The sequence below is a fragment of the Nycticebus coucang genome, chromosome 16, assembly GCF_027406575.1.
Source record: "Nycticebus coucang isolate mNycCou1 chromosome 16, mNycCou1.pri, whole genome shotgun sequence".
NCBI lineage: Eukaryota > Metazoa > Chordata > Mammalia > Primates > Lorisidae > Nycticebus > Nycticebus coucang.
This window is the reverse complement of record NC_069795.1, coordinates 61,183,784-61,205,071: the sequence shown is the minus strand read 5'-3', so window position 1 is coordinate 61,205,071 and position 21,288 is coordinate 61,183,784. Positions and strand designations below refer to the sequence as shown.

The 21,288-nt window shown below is 37.4% G+C and overlaps 1 protein-coding gene across 1 annotated transcript in view; it reads left to right on the top strand.

The window, feature by feature from the left end:
* SLC9C1 (solute carrier family 9 member C1) overlaps positions 1-21,288 on the top strand; it is a 114,618-nt gene that overhangs the window by 47,803 nt on the left and 45,527 nt on the right. The window contains exons 13-15 of the mRNA XM_053564629.1: positions 6,722-6,819; positions 10,982-11,101; positions 18,580-18,775. Of these exons, the coding sequence (XP_053420604.1) occupies positions 6,722-6,819; positions 10,982-11,101; positions 18,580-18,775 (414 nt within the window). The remainder of the gene's footprint in view (positions 1-6,721; positions 6,820-10,981; positions 11,102-18,579; positions 18,776-21,288) is intronic.

The window sequence follows — 21,288 nt, the reverse complement described above, 5'->3', positions numbered from 1 at the left end:
GGATTATGGTTATTAAACCTTTATCGGAGGTATAACCTGCAAATATTTTCTCCCATTCTGAGGGCTGTCTGCTTGCTTTACTTACTATGTTCTTGGCTGTGCAGAAGCTCTTTAGTTTGATCAGGTCCCAGTAGTGTATTTTTGATACTGCTTCAATTGCCTGGGGAGTCCTCCTCATAAAATATTCACCCAGGCTGATTCCTTCAAGAGTTTTCCCTGCACTTTCTTCAAGTATTTTCATAGTTTCATGTCTTAAGTTTAAATCCTTTATCCAGTGAGAGTCTATCTTAGTTAACGGTGAAAGGTGTGGATCCAGTTTCAGTCTTCTACAGATTGCCAGCCAGTTCAACCCAGCATCATTTGTTAAATAGGGAATCTTTTCCCCACTGAATGTTTTTAATTGGCTTGTCAAAGATCAAATAATGGTAAGTAGCTGGATTCATCTCTTGGTTCTCTATTCTATTTCAGACATCTTCTCTGTTTTTGTGCCAGTACCATGCTGTTTTGATCACTATTGAGTTATAGTACAGTCTCAGGTCTGGTAGCATAATTTCTCCTGCTTTGTTTTTATTGCTGAGTAATGTTTTGGCTATTCAAGGTTTTTTCTGATTCCATATAAAACAAAGTATTATTTTTTTCAAGATCTTTAAAGTATGACAATGGAGCTTTAATAGGAATTGCATTAAAATTATATATTGCTTTGGGTAGGATAGACATTTTTAACAATGTTGATTCTTCCCAGCCATGAGCATGGTATGTTTTTCAATTTGTTAACATCTTCAGCTATTTCTTTTCTTAAAGTTTCATAGTTCTCTTTATAGCGATCTTTCACGTCCTTTGTTAGATAAACTGCCAAATATTTCATCTTCTTTGGCACTACTGTGAAAGGAATAGAGTCCTTGACTATTTTCTCGGCTTGGTTATTGTTGGCATATATAAAGGCTACAAATTTATGGGTGTTGATTTTGTAGCTTGAGACATTGCTGTATTCCTTGATCACTTCTAAAAATTTTGTAGTAGAATCCCTAGTGTTTTTCAGATATATGATCATGTCATCTGTGAAGAGTGAAAGTTTGATCTCTTCTGACCCTATGTGAATACCCTTGATCACCTTTTCTTCCCTAATTGCAATGGCTAAAACTTCCATTACAATGTTAAAGAGCAATGGAGACAATGGGAAACCTTGCCTGGTTCCTGATCTGAGTGGAAATGATTTCAATTTAACTCCATTCAATACGATTTTGGCTGTGGGTTTGCTGTAGATGGCATCTATCAGTTTAAGAAATGTCCCTTCTATACCAATTTTCTTAAGTGTTCTGATCATGAAGGGATGCTGGATATTGTTAAAAGCTTTATCTGCATCAATTGAGAGAATCATATGGTCTGTAGTTTTTAGTTTGTTTATGTGCTGAATTACATTTATAGATTTACGTATATTGAACCAGCCTTGAGACCCTGGGATAAATCCCACTTGGTCATGGTGTATAATATTTTTGATGTGTTGTTGGATTCTGTTTGTTAGAATCTTATTGAGTATTTTTGCATCAATATTCATTAGTGACATTGGTCTATAATTTTCTTTTCTTGTTGGGTCTTTCCCTGGTTTAGGGAATCAAGGTGATGTTTGCTTCATAGAATGTGTTGGGTAGCATTCCTTCTTTTTCTGTATTTTGGAAGAGGTTTAGTAATATAGGTACTAGTTCTTCTTTAAAGGTTTGGTAGAATTCTGACGTAAAGCCAGATTGATGGTTGTTTTGTTCCCAAAATTTGGTGATTTCCTTCTTAATCTCGTCTATAATCCATCTATCCTTCAGCATAAGGTTATTTAGCCTCCATGTTTTTGTATGGGTATGCAGATTCCTGTTGTTATTGAGTTAAACTTTTATTCCATGATGGTCTGAGAAGATGCAAGGAATAATTTCTATTTTTTAAATTTGCTTTTTGTGGCCTAGGATGGAGTCAATTTTGGAGTATGTTCCGTGGGCTGAAGAGAAGAATGTGTATTCAGTTTTGTTGGGATGAAATGTTCTGTAGATGTCTGTTAAGTCCAGATGTTGAATGATTAATTTTAAATCTAAAATTTCTTTGCTTAGCTTCTTTTTGGAGGATCTATCCAGCACTACTAAAGGGGTGTTAAAATCTCCAACTACTATGGAACTGGAGGAATCAAGTTGCTCAAGTCTGTTAGAGTTTCCCTTATAAATTGAGATGCATTCTGGTTGGGTGCGTAAATATTAATAATTGAAATGTCATCATATTGAGTATTACCTTTAACAAATATGAAGTGTCCATCCTTATCCTTCCTTATTTTGGTTGGTTTAAAGCCTATTGCATCTGCGAATAGAATTGCAACGCCTGCTTTTTTCTGCTTTCCATTTGCCTGGAGTATAGATGACCATCCCTTCATCTTGAGTCTATATTTGTCTTTTAATGTAAGGTGAAATTCTTGTATGCAGAAGATATCTGGCTTGAGTTTTTGTATCCAGTCAGCCAACCTGTGCCTCTTTAGAGGACAATTTAAACCATTCTCATTAATTGAGAATATTGATAAGCCTTTTGAGATTTGATGGACATTTTTAATCCTTTTGTGACTGTGGAAGTTGGAATTTGATCAAAATATTCTGGGTGGGTTTACTTTTTTGGTGGAGGATTATGCTGGTCTTTATGGAGGATAGGTCTGAGAATATCCTGGAGAGCTGGTTTAGTTATGGCAAATTTCTTCAACATGTGAATGTCATTGAAGTATTTAATTTCTCCATCATAAATGAAACTCAGTTTAGCTGGGTACAGGATCCTGGGTGGAAAGTTATTTTGTTTTAGGAGATTAAAAGTCAATGACCGTCCTCTTCTGGCTTGAAAGGTTTCAGCAGAGAGATCTGCAGTTATTCTAATATTCTTACCCTTGTAGGCAATGGTTTTCTTTCATCTGGCTGCTTTCACAATTTTCTCCTTCATATTAACTTTAGTGAAATTGATTATGATGTGTCTTGGGGATGTCTGGAATTCTGAAACTGTCTGCTATCTGAATTTCAGAATCTCTTGGCATGTCTGGAAAGTTCTCTTTCATAATCTCTTGGAGAAGAGACTCTGTGCCTTGTGAAGCCACTTCATCGCTTTCAGGGGTCCCTATAAGACGAATATTGGTTTTCTTCGAATTATCCCGGTGCTCTCTGAGAGAGTGATCTGTTTTTGCCCTCCATTTCTCTTCCTCTTTGACAGTTTGGGAGTGTTCAAAAGCTTTGTCTTCCATGTCAGAAATCCTTTCTTCTGCTTACTCCATTCTGTTACTGAGGGATTCTACTGTGTTTCTCAGATCTTTGAGGGCTGCCACTTCTTGTCTCAATGTGTGAAAATATTTGGTCATTTAGTCTTTGAATTCATTGAATTCTTGAGACATCTTTTGGGTTACTGTTTGGAATTCTAATTCAATCTTATTTGCTATCCAGATTCTGAATTCGATTTCTGACATCTCAGCTATTTGTTTGTGCATGGGATCTTGTGCTGTGTCTGCCCCTTTGTTCCTTGGGGGAGTTGATCTACTCTGATTATTCATATTGCCAGAGTATTTCCATTTATTTCGCCTCATGATTGTTTTTCACCATTGCCTCTGGCCATCCTCAGAATTGGGGAGGTGTCTCTCCAAGATTAGACTCCAGTGGGATCACTCTATTGTTGCTGGATCTTTGTAGGGAGTGACCCTGTCTAGCTCCTATGTGGCTGCCCCAGCCAGGGTGTTCTGGTTGTGGGAACAGCTCCGGAGTGTGGCACACCAGATCCAGCAAAAGGGCAGGGGGTAGTGCACATGGTTCTGGGAGTGTCTGGTGCCCAGTGACTTTGGCACAGAGGGCCCAAGGCTCCAGCAGTCTCTGGCCAAGAGAAGGGCTCCTCACAGAGGCAGGGAGGGCTCCAGAGTGCACGTGGCTACCATAGTCCCTGGCTGGACCAGCGGGCCAGTGTGGAGGCAGAGAGGGTACAGAAGGGAGGATGCGGTGTTGCACGGCTCACAGAGTTTCTGGTCAGGACGTGCGGAGGCCTGATGGACGTGGGTTGTGGGTCACGGCGCTCATACGAAAGTCCCGGCAGGCGCAGCTCTTACTGGGGTCCAGGCAGGTGCCGATCGCAGGTCACGGGTCGCTGCACAGCTCTTCCAAAGGTCCGATGGGTGCCAATCATGGGTCGTGGTGCACCTCTTACAGAGGTCTGGGCAGGCGGAGAATATTGTAATTTTAACCAAATGTATTCCTCAATGCATGAACAAAATATGTCTTGCCATTTTTGGGTATCCATTTATATTCTGTGTTCAGTCTTTTACAGTTTTCATTGTATTTTATTGATTTGCATATGTTGAAGCACCCTTGTATTTCTGGGAAAAATTCTACTTTATCACATTCTATAACGTACTGTTAGATTCAATTTACTAGTTGTGGATTTTTGCATCTACGTTCATCAGAAATATTGTCTATAGCACATCCACCCACCCTCTTTCCCTTCTTCCTTCCTTCCTTTCTGTTTTGTTTCCTTGTCTGCTTTTGGTATCAGGGTAATACTAACCTCATAGAATAAGTTTAGAAGAGGTCCCTCCCTTTTTAATTTTTTTAAATAGTGTGAGAAAAGTTGATACTAGATTCGTTTGTCTGTTTGATCTAGTCTTTTATGGAAACTCTCAATTGTATTTTTCTATTTTATTAATTGAGTTTTTTAGCTCCAGGATTTTGGTTTGGTTTATTTTTATGATTCTGTCACTTTGTTGAATTTTTTATTCATATCATAAATTGCTTTTTCTTTTTTCTTTCTTTCTTTTCTTTTCTTTTTTTTTTTTTTTTATAGACAGAGTCTCACTTTATTGCCCTCGGGAGAGTGCCTTGGCGTCACAGCTCAGAGCAACCTCCAACTCCTGGGCTCAGGCGATTCTCTTGCCTCAGCCTCCTGAGTAGCTGGGACTATAGGTGCCTCCAGAATGCCCAGCTATTTTTTTTTGTTGTTGCAGTTTGGCCAGGGCCTGGTTCGAACCCACCACCCACTGAGCCACAGGTGCTGCCCATGAATTGCTTTTCTGATTACACTGAATTGTCTGTCTGTGTTTTCTTGTATCTCATATTTATTATTTTGAATTATACTTTAGGCAATTCATAAACTTCTGTTTCTTTGGTATCAGTTACTGAAGCATTATTGTGTTTCTTTGGTGGTGACAGGTTACCCTGCTTCTTCATTTTTCTTATATGTTTGCGTTGATACTTGTGTATCTGATGAAAGAGTCACCTATTCTAATTTTATATAGTGGCTTTTAGACATGTCCTATGGTGTCAGTTGGGTAGACAGTGTTGGTTTTGTTTTGGGTGGGTACAGTAGTGTAGTCTCCCACTATAATCATCATCAGTGATACCTGCAAATGCCTAAGTGGCTTAATATAAAGAATTTTATGTGAATGGTCCATCTTCTTGAGCTCCACCCTACTGAGAACAAGGTCCCCTGACTAGTTCTTGCTCCATAGAAGCACAGATCTGGTGGGGAGGTAGCTTAAATTGGATGCTGCTCTTCTGGGTAGGGAACCAGGCTATTCTGTGCTCTGAGGGAAGTCTGCTCAGATGCTACTCCTCTGGAGGCAATGCTGGTCCATGCTCTGGGGTTAAGGAGGAAGCAGGGAGCTGGTCAGCCAGTGGGCCAGTTCATGTGCTGCTCCCATCTAAATTTTATTTGTAAATGTTGAACTATTTTAAATTGTACATGAACTTTATGGACACCCTGTATTTCAATCTTATATTGTTATATAACTATCTGAATGATGTTTGAGGAGGAAAATGCTGTTCTATTAAATTCTTGTCATTATAGAAAAATAGTTCTTTTATCTCACATCCTCAAATTTAGTTGCTATAATTTCCTAGTATCCCCCAAGAACAATACAGTGTTTTAATATATAAAAATGACTGTGCAAAGATAATGTATGCTATAGAACTCAAAAATCTTTGCTCAGATCCTGCATTTTGGTTAAGGGATTTGGTTTATGCAATCATATTCAGCACACTGAGGGCAAGACCAGTGTCAGATAGTGGTTTCCACATTGCCCTGTCACCAGACATAATGCCTGAAGCTTGGTAGGCTCTTGTATATGTATTGGATGAAGGAGTGACTATGTTCTACAAAATAGTAGCAATCCCTTATTATAATAACACTTATAATATTCCTTAAAATTATAAAGTTCCTTATAAGTAATTCTTTTTTTTTTTCTTCAGTCAGTCTTGCTTATAAGTAATTCTTATAAACTTCTTACAAACTGTAAATAGATGAGACAGCAGAGTTTTGTTGTGGAAACATTTGGTAAATGGAAATAAATGAAGATGTAAACTGTGATTTTTTTTTTTTTACTGTAGGATTTCTAAGAACCTTTAATAGTCTAGGATGCATTTAAAAGTTTTGATATGACTATATAGCTTGTCATAATTCCAAGATTTATTTCTAATGGAGTTTCACTTATTTTTGGAAACCTAACTAATATTTAGCAGGATCCCAGTTCTCTTTGGCACCAGTTTGGCTCTACCTAATGCCTGGACCTACTTTCTGCACTAATCTCATAGTCTGGATGCCATAAATGATTCTTTTTATAAAGATACTAGATTATTGAGTATTTTGACTTCTTTCTCACACATTATTTTTCCATAAAGGTGATAATAAATCATCATTGTTGTTCAGACTGTATAATGACTTAAATCAACATTTCTTTCAGGCAAGCTACCGGAGACAATACAGGAATGAGACTCTGTCCCAGGGTGCAGTCCAGGTGTTGGTAGGTGCAGCAGGAAGTTTTGGTGAGAAGAAGGGAGAGTAAGTATATTGTCAAGAGAGGGCTTCTACCCTAAGCCACTGCCTTTAGGAAATTACATAAGTGAGTTTTCTTGCTCTTGTCTCATAACTTGAGTTCATCTAATACTAAGTGTGCAAGCATGCCACACTCAGGCTAGATCATCTATTTTTAGTTTCCCAAATTGGCTGTGCTCCTTCACACCTTGTGTATTTGGACAAGCTGCTCCTTCTGATTGAAACACTCTTTTCTTGCCTTCCCCCCAAAGGTAAGCTGTGGTGACCAATTCCTCCTTTTAGTGTATTTGTATGCCTGAATAGGGGCAAACCTTTCCTTAATCCCTCCAGGCACGTTTTCCTAATGCATAATAAGTAGCAATTCATGCTCTCTAAATTCTTTGCATACACTGTAACCTTGTAGTGATTTTTTTTTTTTTTTATTTCAGTTTAGTACGAAGGTACAGATGATTAGGTCACATTTTTGCATTTGTTCAGTATAATCCAAGTTGTAGTTGTGCCTTTCATCCAGGAGGGGTGCTACATACCCCTACACTGTGCCCATTAGGTGGGAGCACACCCTGTCGTGATTTCTTTAGATGTAGGTTTCCATAGTAAGCAATAAATTCCTCAAAGTTGGTGCTTTGGGGAGTGCCCTAAGATCATCCCTGGTGGAAGAATGAAAGAACCATGGTTAGACAGAAGGAGGAGATAAACTGCAATACAGTTGCAGCACTGTCCCCCAAAGCCCGGACATATCTTCTAGGTCTAGAGCACAGTTCTAGTACCAAGAACACCAAAAATCCTTGTTCAAATTGTCCTAAATTCATTTTCTGAGTCTACTTGGCCGTCTCCTTTTTGTCCATCATCCCATAAGCAAACCCTGGCTTTTTATAAACCCCTAAACCTAAGGGACGTGCTAGCTTTGTGTCCACTTACATATATAAACTTGTGTTACACTGAAGAATAAAGTCGAGTGTGAGAAAGTAAGCAGCCAGAAATGAGGGCATGTTCTCATTGTATTTCAAGTACAGATACTCAGAGTCTAAGAATTTTCCTTTTTTTATTTTTTTATTATTATTTTTTAAATTTCAGATTAATATGCAGGTACAAATGATTAGTTCACATTTCTAAGGTAAAGTTCGAGTTGTAGTTGAACCCTTCACCCAGGGGTTATGCTGTATATCTTCACATTGTGCCCACTAGGTGAGAGCTCACCAATTCCCCTCCGTCCTCCTTCTTTTTTTCTCCTCCACCCCCACCCCACTTGAATTTAATTGTGTTTTTCTCTTGTGTGGATGTGTAGTTATTTTTCTGTTGGTTTCATATTAGTATCGAGTACATTGGATACTTGCTTTTCCATTCTTGTGATACTTACTAGGAAGAATATGCTTCAACCCCATCTAGGCAAGTGTTTTCATTTTAAACCTAGCCATGTAAATCATTATAATGTTATGTGTCCATGTTGTAAATAGGAAGATAAAATTATATCATATTTAAAATGTTGTTTTCTCAATATGTAACATTCAAATATCTCCTTCTATGGTACAAAAATCTCCATGTGTCCTCTTGATCCAGGCTCTTCCAATGCTTACAAAACCTGAGTAAAGTTGAGGGAGTTGAAAGAGGACTGGGCAAGTTGACCAGTATGAAACAATACAATGCATATTATCAAGAAGACAGATATACAATGTGTGGTGAAGTTTTTAAATGAATGACTAAATGACACATGTAACATCACTACATTGTCTGGGAGAGTACAAGCTGAGAGAGAGAGGCCAATATGAAAGCAAAATAACATAAAACAATTCAGCCTACTGCCTTGGTTTTTCCTCCTTAAATCCGCCACAAAGGCAGAGGCAACATAGGCCTATGAAGACCCAGAGCACATGGATACCAAGAGGATGCCAATGGTGGACAGGGAGTCAAAGTTCAAGGACCTTTTTGAGTAGATACTGTAGGCAAATTTTGGAATATTTTTATTTGTAAATGTCAGATAAGCTGCATTATTGAATGTCAACATGTGCAAAGATATATTCCAGGCACTGTGGGGGACATTAAGATCAGCAAACTCTTCCAATCCTAGAGAACTTTCTATTAATTATGTTCATATTCAGTTCTCGCTTCTTTACTGGTTTGCCTTGGGGTTGATTTTGCCAAGGAATTGATTACTCCTATCAGTAGCCCCATATGTTGGGCTGTCCTGTGGCCAGGAAAACATGCCTAAAAAGAGTAAAAGTGGAGGATTTAAACACGAGTACAAGGACGTATGTTGAATGCCTGTGCAATTGCCTAAAAAATAATGCTTTAAATACATAATTTATTTTTGTCAAGTGCTGTGGCAGGTAGTTTTAAACACTTTATATGCATCAACATACTTTTATCTTACAAAATTTTTATGACATAATTGCTCTTATTATGTTAATGATTCAGGTGAGGAAAGTGAAGCACAGAGAGGTTAAAGAATTTACCCAATGTCTTTTGAGTAGTAAATTACAGAGCTAATATTTGAAGCCAAGCTGCCTCACTCTCCAGTTAAAGAGACCGTGTTATTTTCCTAACACAGGTCTAAACAGTGACTGTGTTTATGTAAAATAGGAATTCAAGAGTCTGAGCTACTTAGCAATTTGAGGTGTAAAATATTACACACTTATGATGTCATGATAAAACTATAAAATGCTCCATGTTGTGGATTGAGTGCTTTATTGTTCATTATCTCTGGGGTACTACTTATATCACTTTACTGCAATTATTCTTTGTATATTTTATCCTACCAGTCTCCTGGAGCCTTGAGTTCAGAGATCAGTACTTCTTTATGGTTTATCCCTACCATTTAGCAAGCATAGTAGATGTTTAATACATATTTTTAAAATGATGAATGAATCAAGTCTTACATACATTCAAGATTTTTCATATAGCTATTATGAAAAATTGAATGATTTCAATTACACTAGTGTCCTTGTATCAAAGAAATTACACAAGTTTTAAAGTAAAAATATTATAATCAGTAGGAAGATAATAGCTGACCTCTGAACTTAGATTTCTAATACCTTTCCATTAAGCTGCATTACAAAATAGGGCCTCAGACCCAAGGGCAAAACTCTGCCCTTCTTCTGATGAAGAGAATGAAAATATCTCATTCAGCTAGGATGAATATCTTGTAAAATTGAGGAAATTGGTTAAATAAGACCAAATTATATACACTTATCTGAGCAGTCTCAATAAAAAGCCATCAGAAGTTCATGGACATCTAGGGACACTTGCTTCCAAAATGTCTTTTGGGGCCTTTATGGTCACTAACTTCTCCAACTTCCTATGTTAATTCTTTCGCAGTCATTTAAACCTTCCTAGTTGTCCTGAATGTGAAAGAACTGAGATGGGAATGTGTGTGAGATGGACTGGATGCTTTATATGTAATTTCTCATTTAATTATCTCAATCTGACATAGGTATTTTTTAACTCCTATTTTATAGATGAACAAACAGAATAATGAGGTAATTTGTACACTGGCACACTAGACAATAAGGGATCCAACAAGAAAACCCAGTTATATCTGAATCCCAAAAATTTGAATCATTGTATGCTTTCTCTTCTTGAACCTTAACCTTTCTACTATTTTTTTCTTTTCCTTTTTTTTCTTTTCTTTTCTTTCTTTTTTTTTGTGAGACACAGTCTTACTCTGTTGCCTTGGAGTTGAGTGCCGTGGCATCATCATAGCTCACAGCAACCTCAAACTCTTGGGCTTAACAGAGTCTCATGACTTAGCTTCCTGAGTAGCTGGGACTACAGGTGGGTGCCCCAATGCTTAGCTAATTTTTCTATTTTCAGTAGAGACCAAGTCTTGCTTTTGCTCAGCCTGGTCTCAAATTTCTGAGCTCAAGCAACCCACCCGCCTCAAGCTACCAGAGTGCTAAGATTACAAGTGTGAGCCATCTGGACTTTCCAGTATTTTAAATTATGTATCTCCAAATTTTAATACTTTCTGTGTAATGAGTGAACCCTGCTACCTAACTTCATGATTGTTTATCTACCAGTGTCTATAAGTTCATGACTTGGAACTGTTCCCATGAAAAAGTCTCATTTCTAGTCATCTTTGCATAAAAAATAGTCTTTCTGCTTTCTGGCAATACTGCATTGAACTGTTTTTAAAATGTTTAAAGCATGTTTAAAGATTTCTCTCTTTTATTAGATATGTAAGTCTTGAGACAATAAAGAAATATTCTGAAGGCAAAAAATTGCTTACCATTGTTAGAAAACTACTGCTTGATTGGGTATATAATACTAGAAAAGATAAAGGGATTCCATCAAAGTAAGTGCTTTTGAACCTTATAAGAAATTCAATTATATTCATTGGAAATTCCGTGTTTATTTCTTTTTAAATTGTATCCTATATACTTTGCAAAATATTTTGAAGTAGTTTACAACTAAATTACTTATATACATACAAAAAGTTACTTAAAGAAGAAAGTATAAAGTTCATTGACTTTGTAGCCTGTATCAATATTTTAATCCTTCTTACAGCTGAATAATGTTTCATTATATGGATATAGCACATTCTGTGTACCACTTCATCAATTGACAGGTGTTTGGGTTATGGCCACATTTTGGCTATTGTGAATAGTGCTGTTATGAATATTCATGTACAAGTATTTGTTTGAATATCTGCTTCTCATTCTTTTGAGTATACGCCGAGGCGAAAAAATTGCTGAGTCATGTGGTAATTCTATATTTGATTTCCTGAAGAACCACCAAATTGTTTCCCACTACTGCTAGACAATTTTGATATAAGAAAGTATGAGCCCTTCAACTTTTTTTTTCTTTTTCAGTGTTGTTCTAGCTATTTGAGATTTCAAAATTTCATATGAATTTTTGGATTATCTTATCTATTTCTATAAAACTGATCATTGAGATTTTCGTAGAAATTGCATGGAAGATTTAAGTATTGTCATCTTAGCCATATTAAACCTTCCAGTCTATAAACATGGAATATCGTTCCATTATTTAAAGCTTTAATTTCTTTCAGTAATGAATCATAGTTTTAAGCATATAAGTCTTAGGTTAAATTTAATCCCAAGTATTTTGTTCTTTTCCTGCTATTTTAATTAGAATTTTTAAATTCTAATTTTATTTTCAGATCATTCATGCCTAGTGTGTAGAAATGTAACTGATTTTTATGTATCAAACTTATATCCTAAAACTTGGCTGATTTTGAGTGGTGATGCTAGATGTTTTTTGTGGACTCTTTAAGATTTTCTGTATATAGGGTCATGTCATCTACAAATAGAGATACTTTACTTCTTCCTTTGCAATTTGGGCTCCTATTACTTCTTTTCTTAAATTCAGTGGGAAGAAATATAGACTCTCAATAGGAATATCAAAGAATGTTTTAGTTATCTTCAATCTTCCATATTCAAATAGCCAAAGTATATTTTTATAATTCCTTAAAAATCTTCAGTGCTGACTTAAGCTACAAATTTTCTGAGTACTGATTTCTGTTGATGTAAGAAAGGGAAATTTGAAAAACTATTACTGACAACAAGTGTCCTTTAGGATATCTTTAGAATATCATCATCCCAAAGTAAATAGAAGTCCAGATTCTGAACTCAGATGATTGGTTTAGAATCACAAGCTCCATTATTTATTAGCTGAAAGATCGTTTTAGGCTTCTGTTTCTTCTTTTGAAAAATAGGTATAGTAATATCTACATCATATTCTGTAAACTAACTCATTTATGTAAAATGGCAAAATAACTGACAAGTAGTCAGTACTAATATATGCTAATTAGGTTCTCCTTTTCCTACTTCATAGAATTGTCAAGATTACATAAACAGTACAGAAGCACTTAGTTCAGGGACGAGCACTAGGTTAACATTTAGCAAATGTTAGTATTTATTATTTAGTGCTGATTAGTGATCCACTTAAAAGTAAGTACCCTAGACAATAGATGAAGTCATTGTCAAAGATCAATGAACATGTAAGGAAACAAACAGGAATGCAAATCAGTAGAAACAATAACAGATGTATATCTTTAAGACTTCATTTATTAGAATTATTTAGAATCAACCATAAGGACTACTGAAATGTTAAAGTTAATAAATGATGGAATCACAAACATGGCAAGTTCAATCACCAGAAGATATTGAATATAAAAATGGAAAAATATATTTAATTACTGAAATTAAAAAGTCAACTTAAATATTCAAATTAAATAACAAAATAGATATAGTATATAATTTTGTAGGATGCAGCCAGAGCTCTGCAAATGAAAATCAATGCATCGCATTGACAAGACTCCTATATTGTCAACACGCAAAAGATTGAGATCATGAGGCCTAAAATGGAAACACTAGGGTAGATAAACCTGAAGGTCTTGAACTCTCGGATTCTCATGAACACTCTGGTCTGGCAGAAGCAACCCCATGCTCCCTACTAGAGGATAGTGGCCTCCTATCACCATCAGATGCTGCAAAGACATCACAAAATGAAACTTGTCCTTTTTCTCAAGATTAGTTGTTATCACCTTGATTGTTTCCAGAGAAATTACCTATGCAGGGCTCAACATAGCTGGAGAGGGAAATGTAGAGCTGTTTTGGTGTTAAAGTGCAGTGCTGTGCCAGATATGGTTTGGTGCCGGAAAAAATCAAGAAAAACAGTTTGGAGAGGTGGTGTCACCGTGAAGTTAACAAGGCCAGTGGTTCCTGTCTCACAGAGGCACGGCCTGAGGTCTTGCAGGCCCCTAGCATTGTGATTACATGATCGTACTTCTCTGTATTCATAATTTTATCTTATTTTTCTCAAATAGGATCCCAAATTGTAAAAGCTTCTAGCTTATTTCACAAATCTATGCCTGAGACTGGTAGAAAATGATCTAGTACTTAACTCAATCTTTAATCAGGAATTGATTAATCATATCATTGGTTTTAACAATAATAATGCATTATTACACTGCTTGATAGTGAAAAATATAAATTCAGTGGCAGGTACCTGTAGTCCCAGCTACTCTGGAAGCTGAGGCAGGAGGAACACTTGAGCCCAGGAGTTTGAGGTTGCTGTGAGCTATGTGTATCAAAAAAAAAAAAAAAAAGAATTCAATTTTTTTGTTAGAAGTTCTAGATCTTGTGCTCTCCTGCAGCTGCAGTTCTGCAGACCGGAGGTTGGATTCTGCATCCCTGTAGTGATGTTTCCATAATATTTGGTGTATTGCCAAGGATAACAAAAATGAATAAATCTTTGGAATGTCCTCTTCATGGAATGCACATTGCCAATCCATTTAGAAATAGTTCTGCTGGCAAAGATAAAATTTCAGAGTCTTCTACATAAGCAAAGGAAATGAATACATCTTGGGGTTCATCTGGTTAAGCCCTTTGCCACTGCCACCTGAACCTTGCTACTTTTAAGTTGTTTATGTTATACTGCAGTCTGTCGGGAATGTATCCAGCCATTGTTAATATAATGAAAATGTTTTGGGAGCTCTCAGGGTAATCTCTGGAATGTGCATGTCACTGTGCTCTTCACAGGAGCACCAAAAGCCCTTAAGTGAACTTCCATATTTTGTAACCATGGCATTAAAAATGACTGTGGCGAGCAAGACAAGGAAATAAAGGGAACCCAAATGGGAGCAGAGGAGGTCAAACTCTCCCTTTTTGCTGATGACATGATCTTATACTTAGAGAACCCGGAAGACTCAACCACAAGACTCCTAGAAGTCATCAAAAAATACAGTAATGTTTCAGGATATAAAATCAATGTCCACAAGTCAGTAGCCTTTGTGTACACCAATAACGGTCAAGATGAGAAGCTAATTAAGGACACAACTCCCTTCACCATAGCTTCAAAGAAAATGAAATACCTAGAAATATACCTAATGAAGGAGGTGAAGGACCTCTATAAAGAAAATTATGAAATCCTCAGAAAGGAAATAGCAGAGGACATTAACAAATGGAAAAACATACCATGCTCATGGATGGGAAGAATCAACATTGTTAAAATGTCTATACTTCCCAAAGCAATCTACCTATTCAATGCCATTCCTATCAAAATACCAACATCGTACTTTCAAGATTTGGAAAAAATGATTCTGCGTTTTGTACGGAACCAGAAAAAACCCCGTATAGCTAAAGCAGTTCTTAGTACATCAGCATACCAGAATTTAGTCTGTACTACAAAGCCATAGTGGTCAAGACAGCATGGTACTGGCACAAAAATAGAGACATAGACACTTGGAATCGAATTGACAACCAAGAAATCAAACTAACATCTTACAACCACCTAATCTTCAATAAACCAAACAAGAACATACCTTGGGGGAAAGACTCCCTATTCAATAAATGGTGTTGGGAGAACTGGATATCTACATGTAGGAGACTGAAATTGGACCCACACTTTTCCCCACTCACAAAAATTGATTAGAGATGGATAAAGGACTTAAATTTAAGGCATGAAACAATAAAAATCCTCCAAGAAAACATAGGAAAAACACTGGAAGATATTGGCCTGGGGAAAGACTTCATGAAGAAGACTGCCATGGCAATTGCAACAACAACAAAAATAAACAAATGGGACTTCATTAAACTGAAAAGCTTCTGTACAGCTAAGGAGACAACAACAAAAGCAAAGAGACAACCTACACAATGGGAAAGGATATTTGCATATTTTCAATCAGACAAAAGCTTGATAACTAGGATCTATAGAGAACTCCAATTAATCCACATGAAAAAAGCCAACAATCCCATATATCAATGGGCAAGAGACATGAATAGAACTTTCTCTAAAGATGACAGATGAATGGCTAACAAACACATGAAAAAATGTTCATCATCTCTATATATTAGAGAAATGCAACTCAAAACAACCCTGAGATATCATCTAACCCCAGTCAGAATGGCCCACATCACAAAATCTCAAAACTGCAGATGCTGGCGTGGATGTGGAGAGAAGGGAACACTTTTACACAGCTGGTGGGACTGCAAACTAGTACAACCTTTCTGGAAGGAAGTATGGAGAAACCTCAAAGCACTCAACCTAGATCTCCCATTTGATCCTGCAATCCCATTACTGGGCATCTACCCAGAAGGGAAAAAATCCTCTTATCATAAGGACACTTGTACTAGACTGTTTATTGCAGCTCAATTTACAATCGCCAAAATGTGGAAACAGCCTAAATGCCCACCAACCCAGGAATGGATTAACAAGCTGTGGTATATGTATACCAAGGAATACTATTCAGCCATTAAAAAAAATGGAGACTTTACATCCTTCGTATTAACCTGGATGGAAGTGGAAGACATTATTCTTGGTAAAGCATCACAAGAATGGAGAAGCATGAGTCCTATGTACTCAATTTTGATATGAGGACAATTAATGAAAATTAAGGGTATGGGTGGGGGAGGAAAAGCAGAAAGAGGGACAGAGGGAGGGGGTGGGGCTTTGGTGTGTGTCACACTTTATGGGGGCAAGACATGATTGCAAGAGGGACTTTGCCTAACAATTGCAATCAGTGTAACCTGGCTTATTGTACCCTCAGTGAATCCCCAACAATAAAAAAAAAATGACTGTGGCTCAGTGGGTAGGGCCCTGGCCCCATATACAGAGGGTTGTGGGTTCAAACCCGGCCCTGGCTAAACTGTAACAAAAAAATAGCTGGTCATTGTGGCGGGCACCTGTAGTCCCAGCTACTTGGGAGGCTGAGGCTAGAGAATCACCTAAGCCCAGGAATTGGAGGTTGCTGTGAACTGTGATGCCATGCATTCTACTGAGGGCGACATAGTGAGACTCTGTCTCAAAAAAGAAAAAAAAAAAAATTGCCTTATGCTTGGATGTTCCTCCACGGAAACTATTCAAATGGCTCCTAAGGCTTTGAGGGATGATGCAGTGAGTGTGGCGCATATGAAAGTGTGACACGAATGTTTCTGTTGAGTGTGATTCATGTTCTGGAAGGCCTGCACAAGCAGAATACCTGGGAATGGTGAGCGTGTCCTTGCTGCAATCAAGGAAGTTCAGCGACTGACAGCGCCAGAACTGGAAACTGAACTGGGAGTTCCAAAAACTACTGTCTGACATTTTGACTCAAGTTCTTGGTGTGAAACGTGTTGTGGCAAAATGTGTTCTGTGCCTTCTGCTACCAGAGGACGAGCATTGCTCTGTATTTGCTAAGGGCAGTGCATCACACGGCTAACCATGAACTGGATTCTCTGAAGGTTGTAACTGGGGAAGAATCATATTTATGGCTGTGATTATAAAGAAAGGCCCAGTCATCCCAGTGGAAGTTGCCTGGTTCTCTGTGTCCCAAGAAGGGGTGGCAAAGTCACAGCAAGATCAAGACCGTGTTATGAACCCTATTTTTGTGATTGGGAGGTGTTGTCCATCACTAGCATGCTCCTCCAGGGCAGACATTTGATAAGGAGTACTACCTCTTTGTTCTTCCTAGATTGGGAGAAGCAGTATGAGGAAAATGGCACATCTCCAGGCAACTAGTGAATGGCAGCTTCATCACTACGATGACCAGCGCAAGCACCAAGTCTTGGGCAGAGTTTTGGTGATAGATCAAATCACCCAGGGACTCAGTCCCTCTACAGTCCAGATTGAATGCTCTCTGACTTCTAGCTTTTCCCCAAACTGAAATCATCTTTGAAAGGGAAGAGATTTCAAACCATCACGAAATACAATGAGACAGTTGATGTTAATTCGAACACAAGAATTTGCAGACTGTTTTGAGCAGTGGAAGAATCTCTGGGAGAACTGTGTGATCTCCCAGCATGCCTACTTTGAAGTGGGCTGAGGGGTCCTTGTCCTAGGTACAATGTTTCTTTTATCATTTTCAATAAGTGCCTCCATTTTCCATAAGAAAATAAAAAATAGAATTACAAATTTAAAAAGTAAATCATCTCATCTATATTCCACTCTCTAGACTACTTAGAATAGAAAATATTTTTCAAAGCATATACCTTAATTTAATTTTTTTTTTTTTTTTTTTGAGACAGAGCCTCAAGCTGTCGTCCTGGTTAGAGTACCATGGCATCATAGCTCACAGCAACCTCAAACTCCTGGGCTTAAGCAAGTCTCCTGTGTCTGCCTCCCAAGTAGCTGGGACTACAGGCGCCCACCACAACGCCCGGCTATTTTTTGGTTGTTTGGCGGGCTCGGGCTGGATTCAAACCCGCCAGCTCAGGTGTATGTGGCTGGCGCCTTAGCCGCTTGAGCCACAGGCGCCGAGCCAATTTAAATTTTTTGATAAAATTTGGATCTATATGTTCCACTGCCACATATGTCTTGAAAAGGGAACATACTCATAATACATTGTTAAAAGGAAAAAGAAGCAAGTTACAGAAAAATAGTATAATTTAATTTCTTCTATGTTTATAGATAATGATCTTATAAACATAAAAAAGCTAGAACAATATTTAAATTGTTAATGGTAGCCATCCCTGAGCATTAGAATTACTGGGAGATGAGATTCTTTTTATTCTTTAAATATTTCCAGTTTGAATTATTCCTTCCACCAGACGTATTTCTTTAAAAGTAAGAGAAAAAGTGGATGAGAAGTAAGGAAATAGAAAGAAAGAGGGGAAACTGGACTCAAGACGTTTAGCAGAGGAAGACATTAAAAGGACAGTGTCTGGAGCAGAATACCAGCAAGTGTTAGCTAGTGGTGACTGCTTTTAGAATTAAGCTCTGAGGCTGTTATTAATAGCCTGAATATATATGAAGCATATATGAAGAACTTAGTATTTATGAAGATCATTTGGTGTAATTCTTTTGTCAGGTAAAACTGTCTTTTTTGTTTTACAGGCATTTCCTTTTTCGTGTATGCCACAAAATAGTATTTACAGATGAATTTGAATATGCTGGATACCTTATAATACTAATGAACACATTTCCTGTTGTAATCTCTTGGATACCCAACTTAAATGAAATCTATGAGGATGAATTAATAGATGCAAACTACTCTTTCCTTACATTTTATATTCTAGAGAGCATACTTAAGGTAGTCAAAAATTTGCATGTGTGAATGTGTTATATGTCTAACAAGGAGATTTCTGAACCTCATTTTTCAACATTAGCTACAGAGAGTTTTCTAAAGGAGTGTAGGAAATTTTCCTTTATTTCTCAAAACAACCTTTAATTATCAAAGGTGATTATTTAGGGTGAGTGAATAGAAAATATGCATACTCTAAGCATTGATTTTGTATTTTTAAAAATAAATTTTAAAATGGTGTGTGTTAAAGAAACACAGTGAGTTCCAAAGGGATTGACAATGGTCATAAACTGAGCAAGGCAGTGAGTATGTGAATATTTGTTTCTGTTGTTTTTATACTAAATATATAAATAGATGGGTAACTTTCTTGATATTCTCTTATACTTGAAATCATTCACAATTTACTTTTTAAATATAAAAATGTTAAATGATGGTGTTGTATGCCTATAAACTGATGGTATTATAGTGTTGTATCAGTTAACGAGAGGCAATATAAATTTTTTATCAGGAACATATAAATAGAGGAATTATATGTTATACATGCACAAAAAGACAAACCTCAGGTCTTTACTGGAAAACTTAAGTGCTACTCCTGAGCCACGTTATTGGGAAAAATTTCATTCAAATCCAATCATATTGTATGTAATAAATTCAAAGCTAGTTGAAAAGATGACAGAAGGTTTCATAGAACTAAAAGAAACTAAAGCAATTAGGATCAGAGTTAGTGATAACATAAGGGTGAAAGTGACGAGTTCCCTAAAATCATTTAACATGCACTGTAGTGGAAAGAGCACTGAGCTGGGATTCAGTAAATTTTGGCTCTAGTTTTGGTCTGGGATTCAATAGATTTTGGCCCTGGTTTTGGTCTGGGATTCAGCAGATTTTGGCCCTGGTTTTGGTCTTCTCTGACTAGCTGTAAGCTATTGACTTCGGTTACTGAACTTTTCCCAACCTCAACTTCCTGGGCTGGGTTGACCTAAATCAGAAGTCCCCAACCTTTTTGGCACCAGGGACTTGTTTGATGGAAAACAGTTTTTCTCCCGGGTTTTGTAGGGGTGTGTGGCAGGGTATGGGGGGTAGATTCTCCCAAGGAGAATGCACAACCTAAATCCCTCACATAGACAGTTTACAGTGGGGTTCACTGTATCTTTAGGAGAATCTAATTTTGCCGCTGCTCTGACAGGAGGTGGAACTCAGGCGGTGATGCCACTGTGGGGGACTGTCTGTAAATACAGATGAAGCTTCATTCCTCACCAGCTGCTCACCAGCTGCTCATCTCCTGCTTTGCAACTATTTCCTAATAGGCCACAGACAGGTATAGGTTTGCAGCCCAGGGATTAGGGAATGGCAGACAGATTGAGCTCCTCCTAGATCTTATAATAAATCTCCCTGTTATTCTTCATACTTTGCCAAGGTTAGGCTGCTCCCATAGCCACAGTGGGCTTCATAGAATCAGGGTCACTTAAGACACCAGAACTAGTGACAAAAATACTACTGCACTTTATAGCTGAGAAGACACTCCTAAGTTACAATCCTGTTGTCTCAACCTCCTACTTAAAGTTTCCCCTTACTGCCCAATATTTAACCTCACCTTTACTGATCATTTCCTTTACTCTCTTTCCTGTTTAGTTTAATTCTACCATTTTTATCTTGCCTTTTTAAGCCTCCATTATGTTAATAACAATAATAATAATTTTTTTGCCTACAAGATACCAGTTATTTTCAAATCCTTAAATTAACCTTGCTATCTTGGTTGCAACAGATCAGGAGCTGAGTGTCTCATATGTCACTTGTCTAATGTCAGATACATAGTAGCTAAGGAATAGTAGAGTTGGGATACAATCCGGCAAAGTTCATCTTCTTTCTAACACAAGTTGTTGCCTTAAATTCCCTTCCCTGTATTTTCGAACTTTTTCCAAAACGCCCCTCTCTCTAATGTTAGAGAAATGGGCCTTTTGAAACTTTATCAGGGGAATGTTGATCACTCTTCTGCATCTGAGATCCAGAGGGTGGTATTACCTGAGCTTCCAACCATTCTTTGACAGTCTTGCATTAAATAAATCCCTCCTCTGTTGAAGCCTACACTGTCCTTTTATACTGGACTTTCCCTTTCCTGTGGCCATATTCTTGTGCCCTCCAGATAATTCCTTCTGTTTTGAAATACTTGGTCTCTAGATAAAGTCTTATTCTTTAAAGCAGTTCTTTCAAGTTTCTAAGGTAATAATCCAACTAATTCTCTGTTTCAATAAGAAGAAAATGAAACATCCAGAGAGGCTAAATGATGACTTGAGCAGGACTTCACAAGGCCAGGATCTTATCCTTTGCTTCCGAGATTCAGATATTGAATTATCTCAGCATGGCCAAATGCAGCAGGCTTAAAAGAAATGACTCTCTATAACTAAACATACAGGTATCTGTTTACAAACAAGCATAGCAATTTCTTAATTTATAATGGATCATACTCTACCCGTTGGACATGACTACGCCTGTCTCCTATACTTTCTTAGAAACAGAGTGAAGTG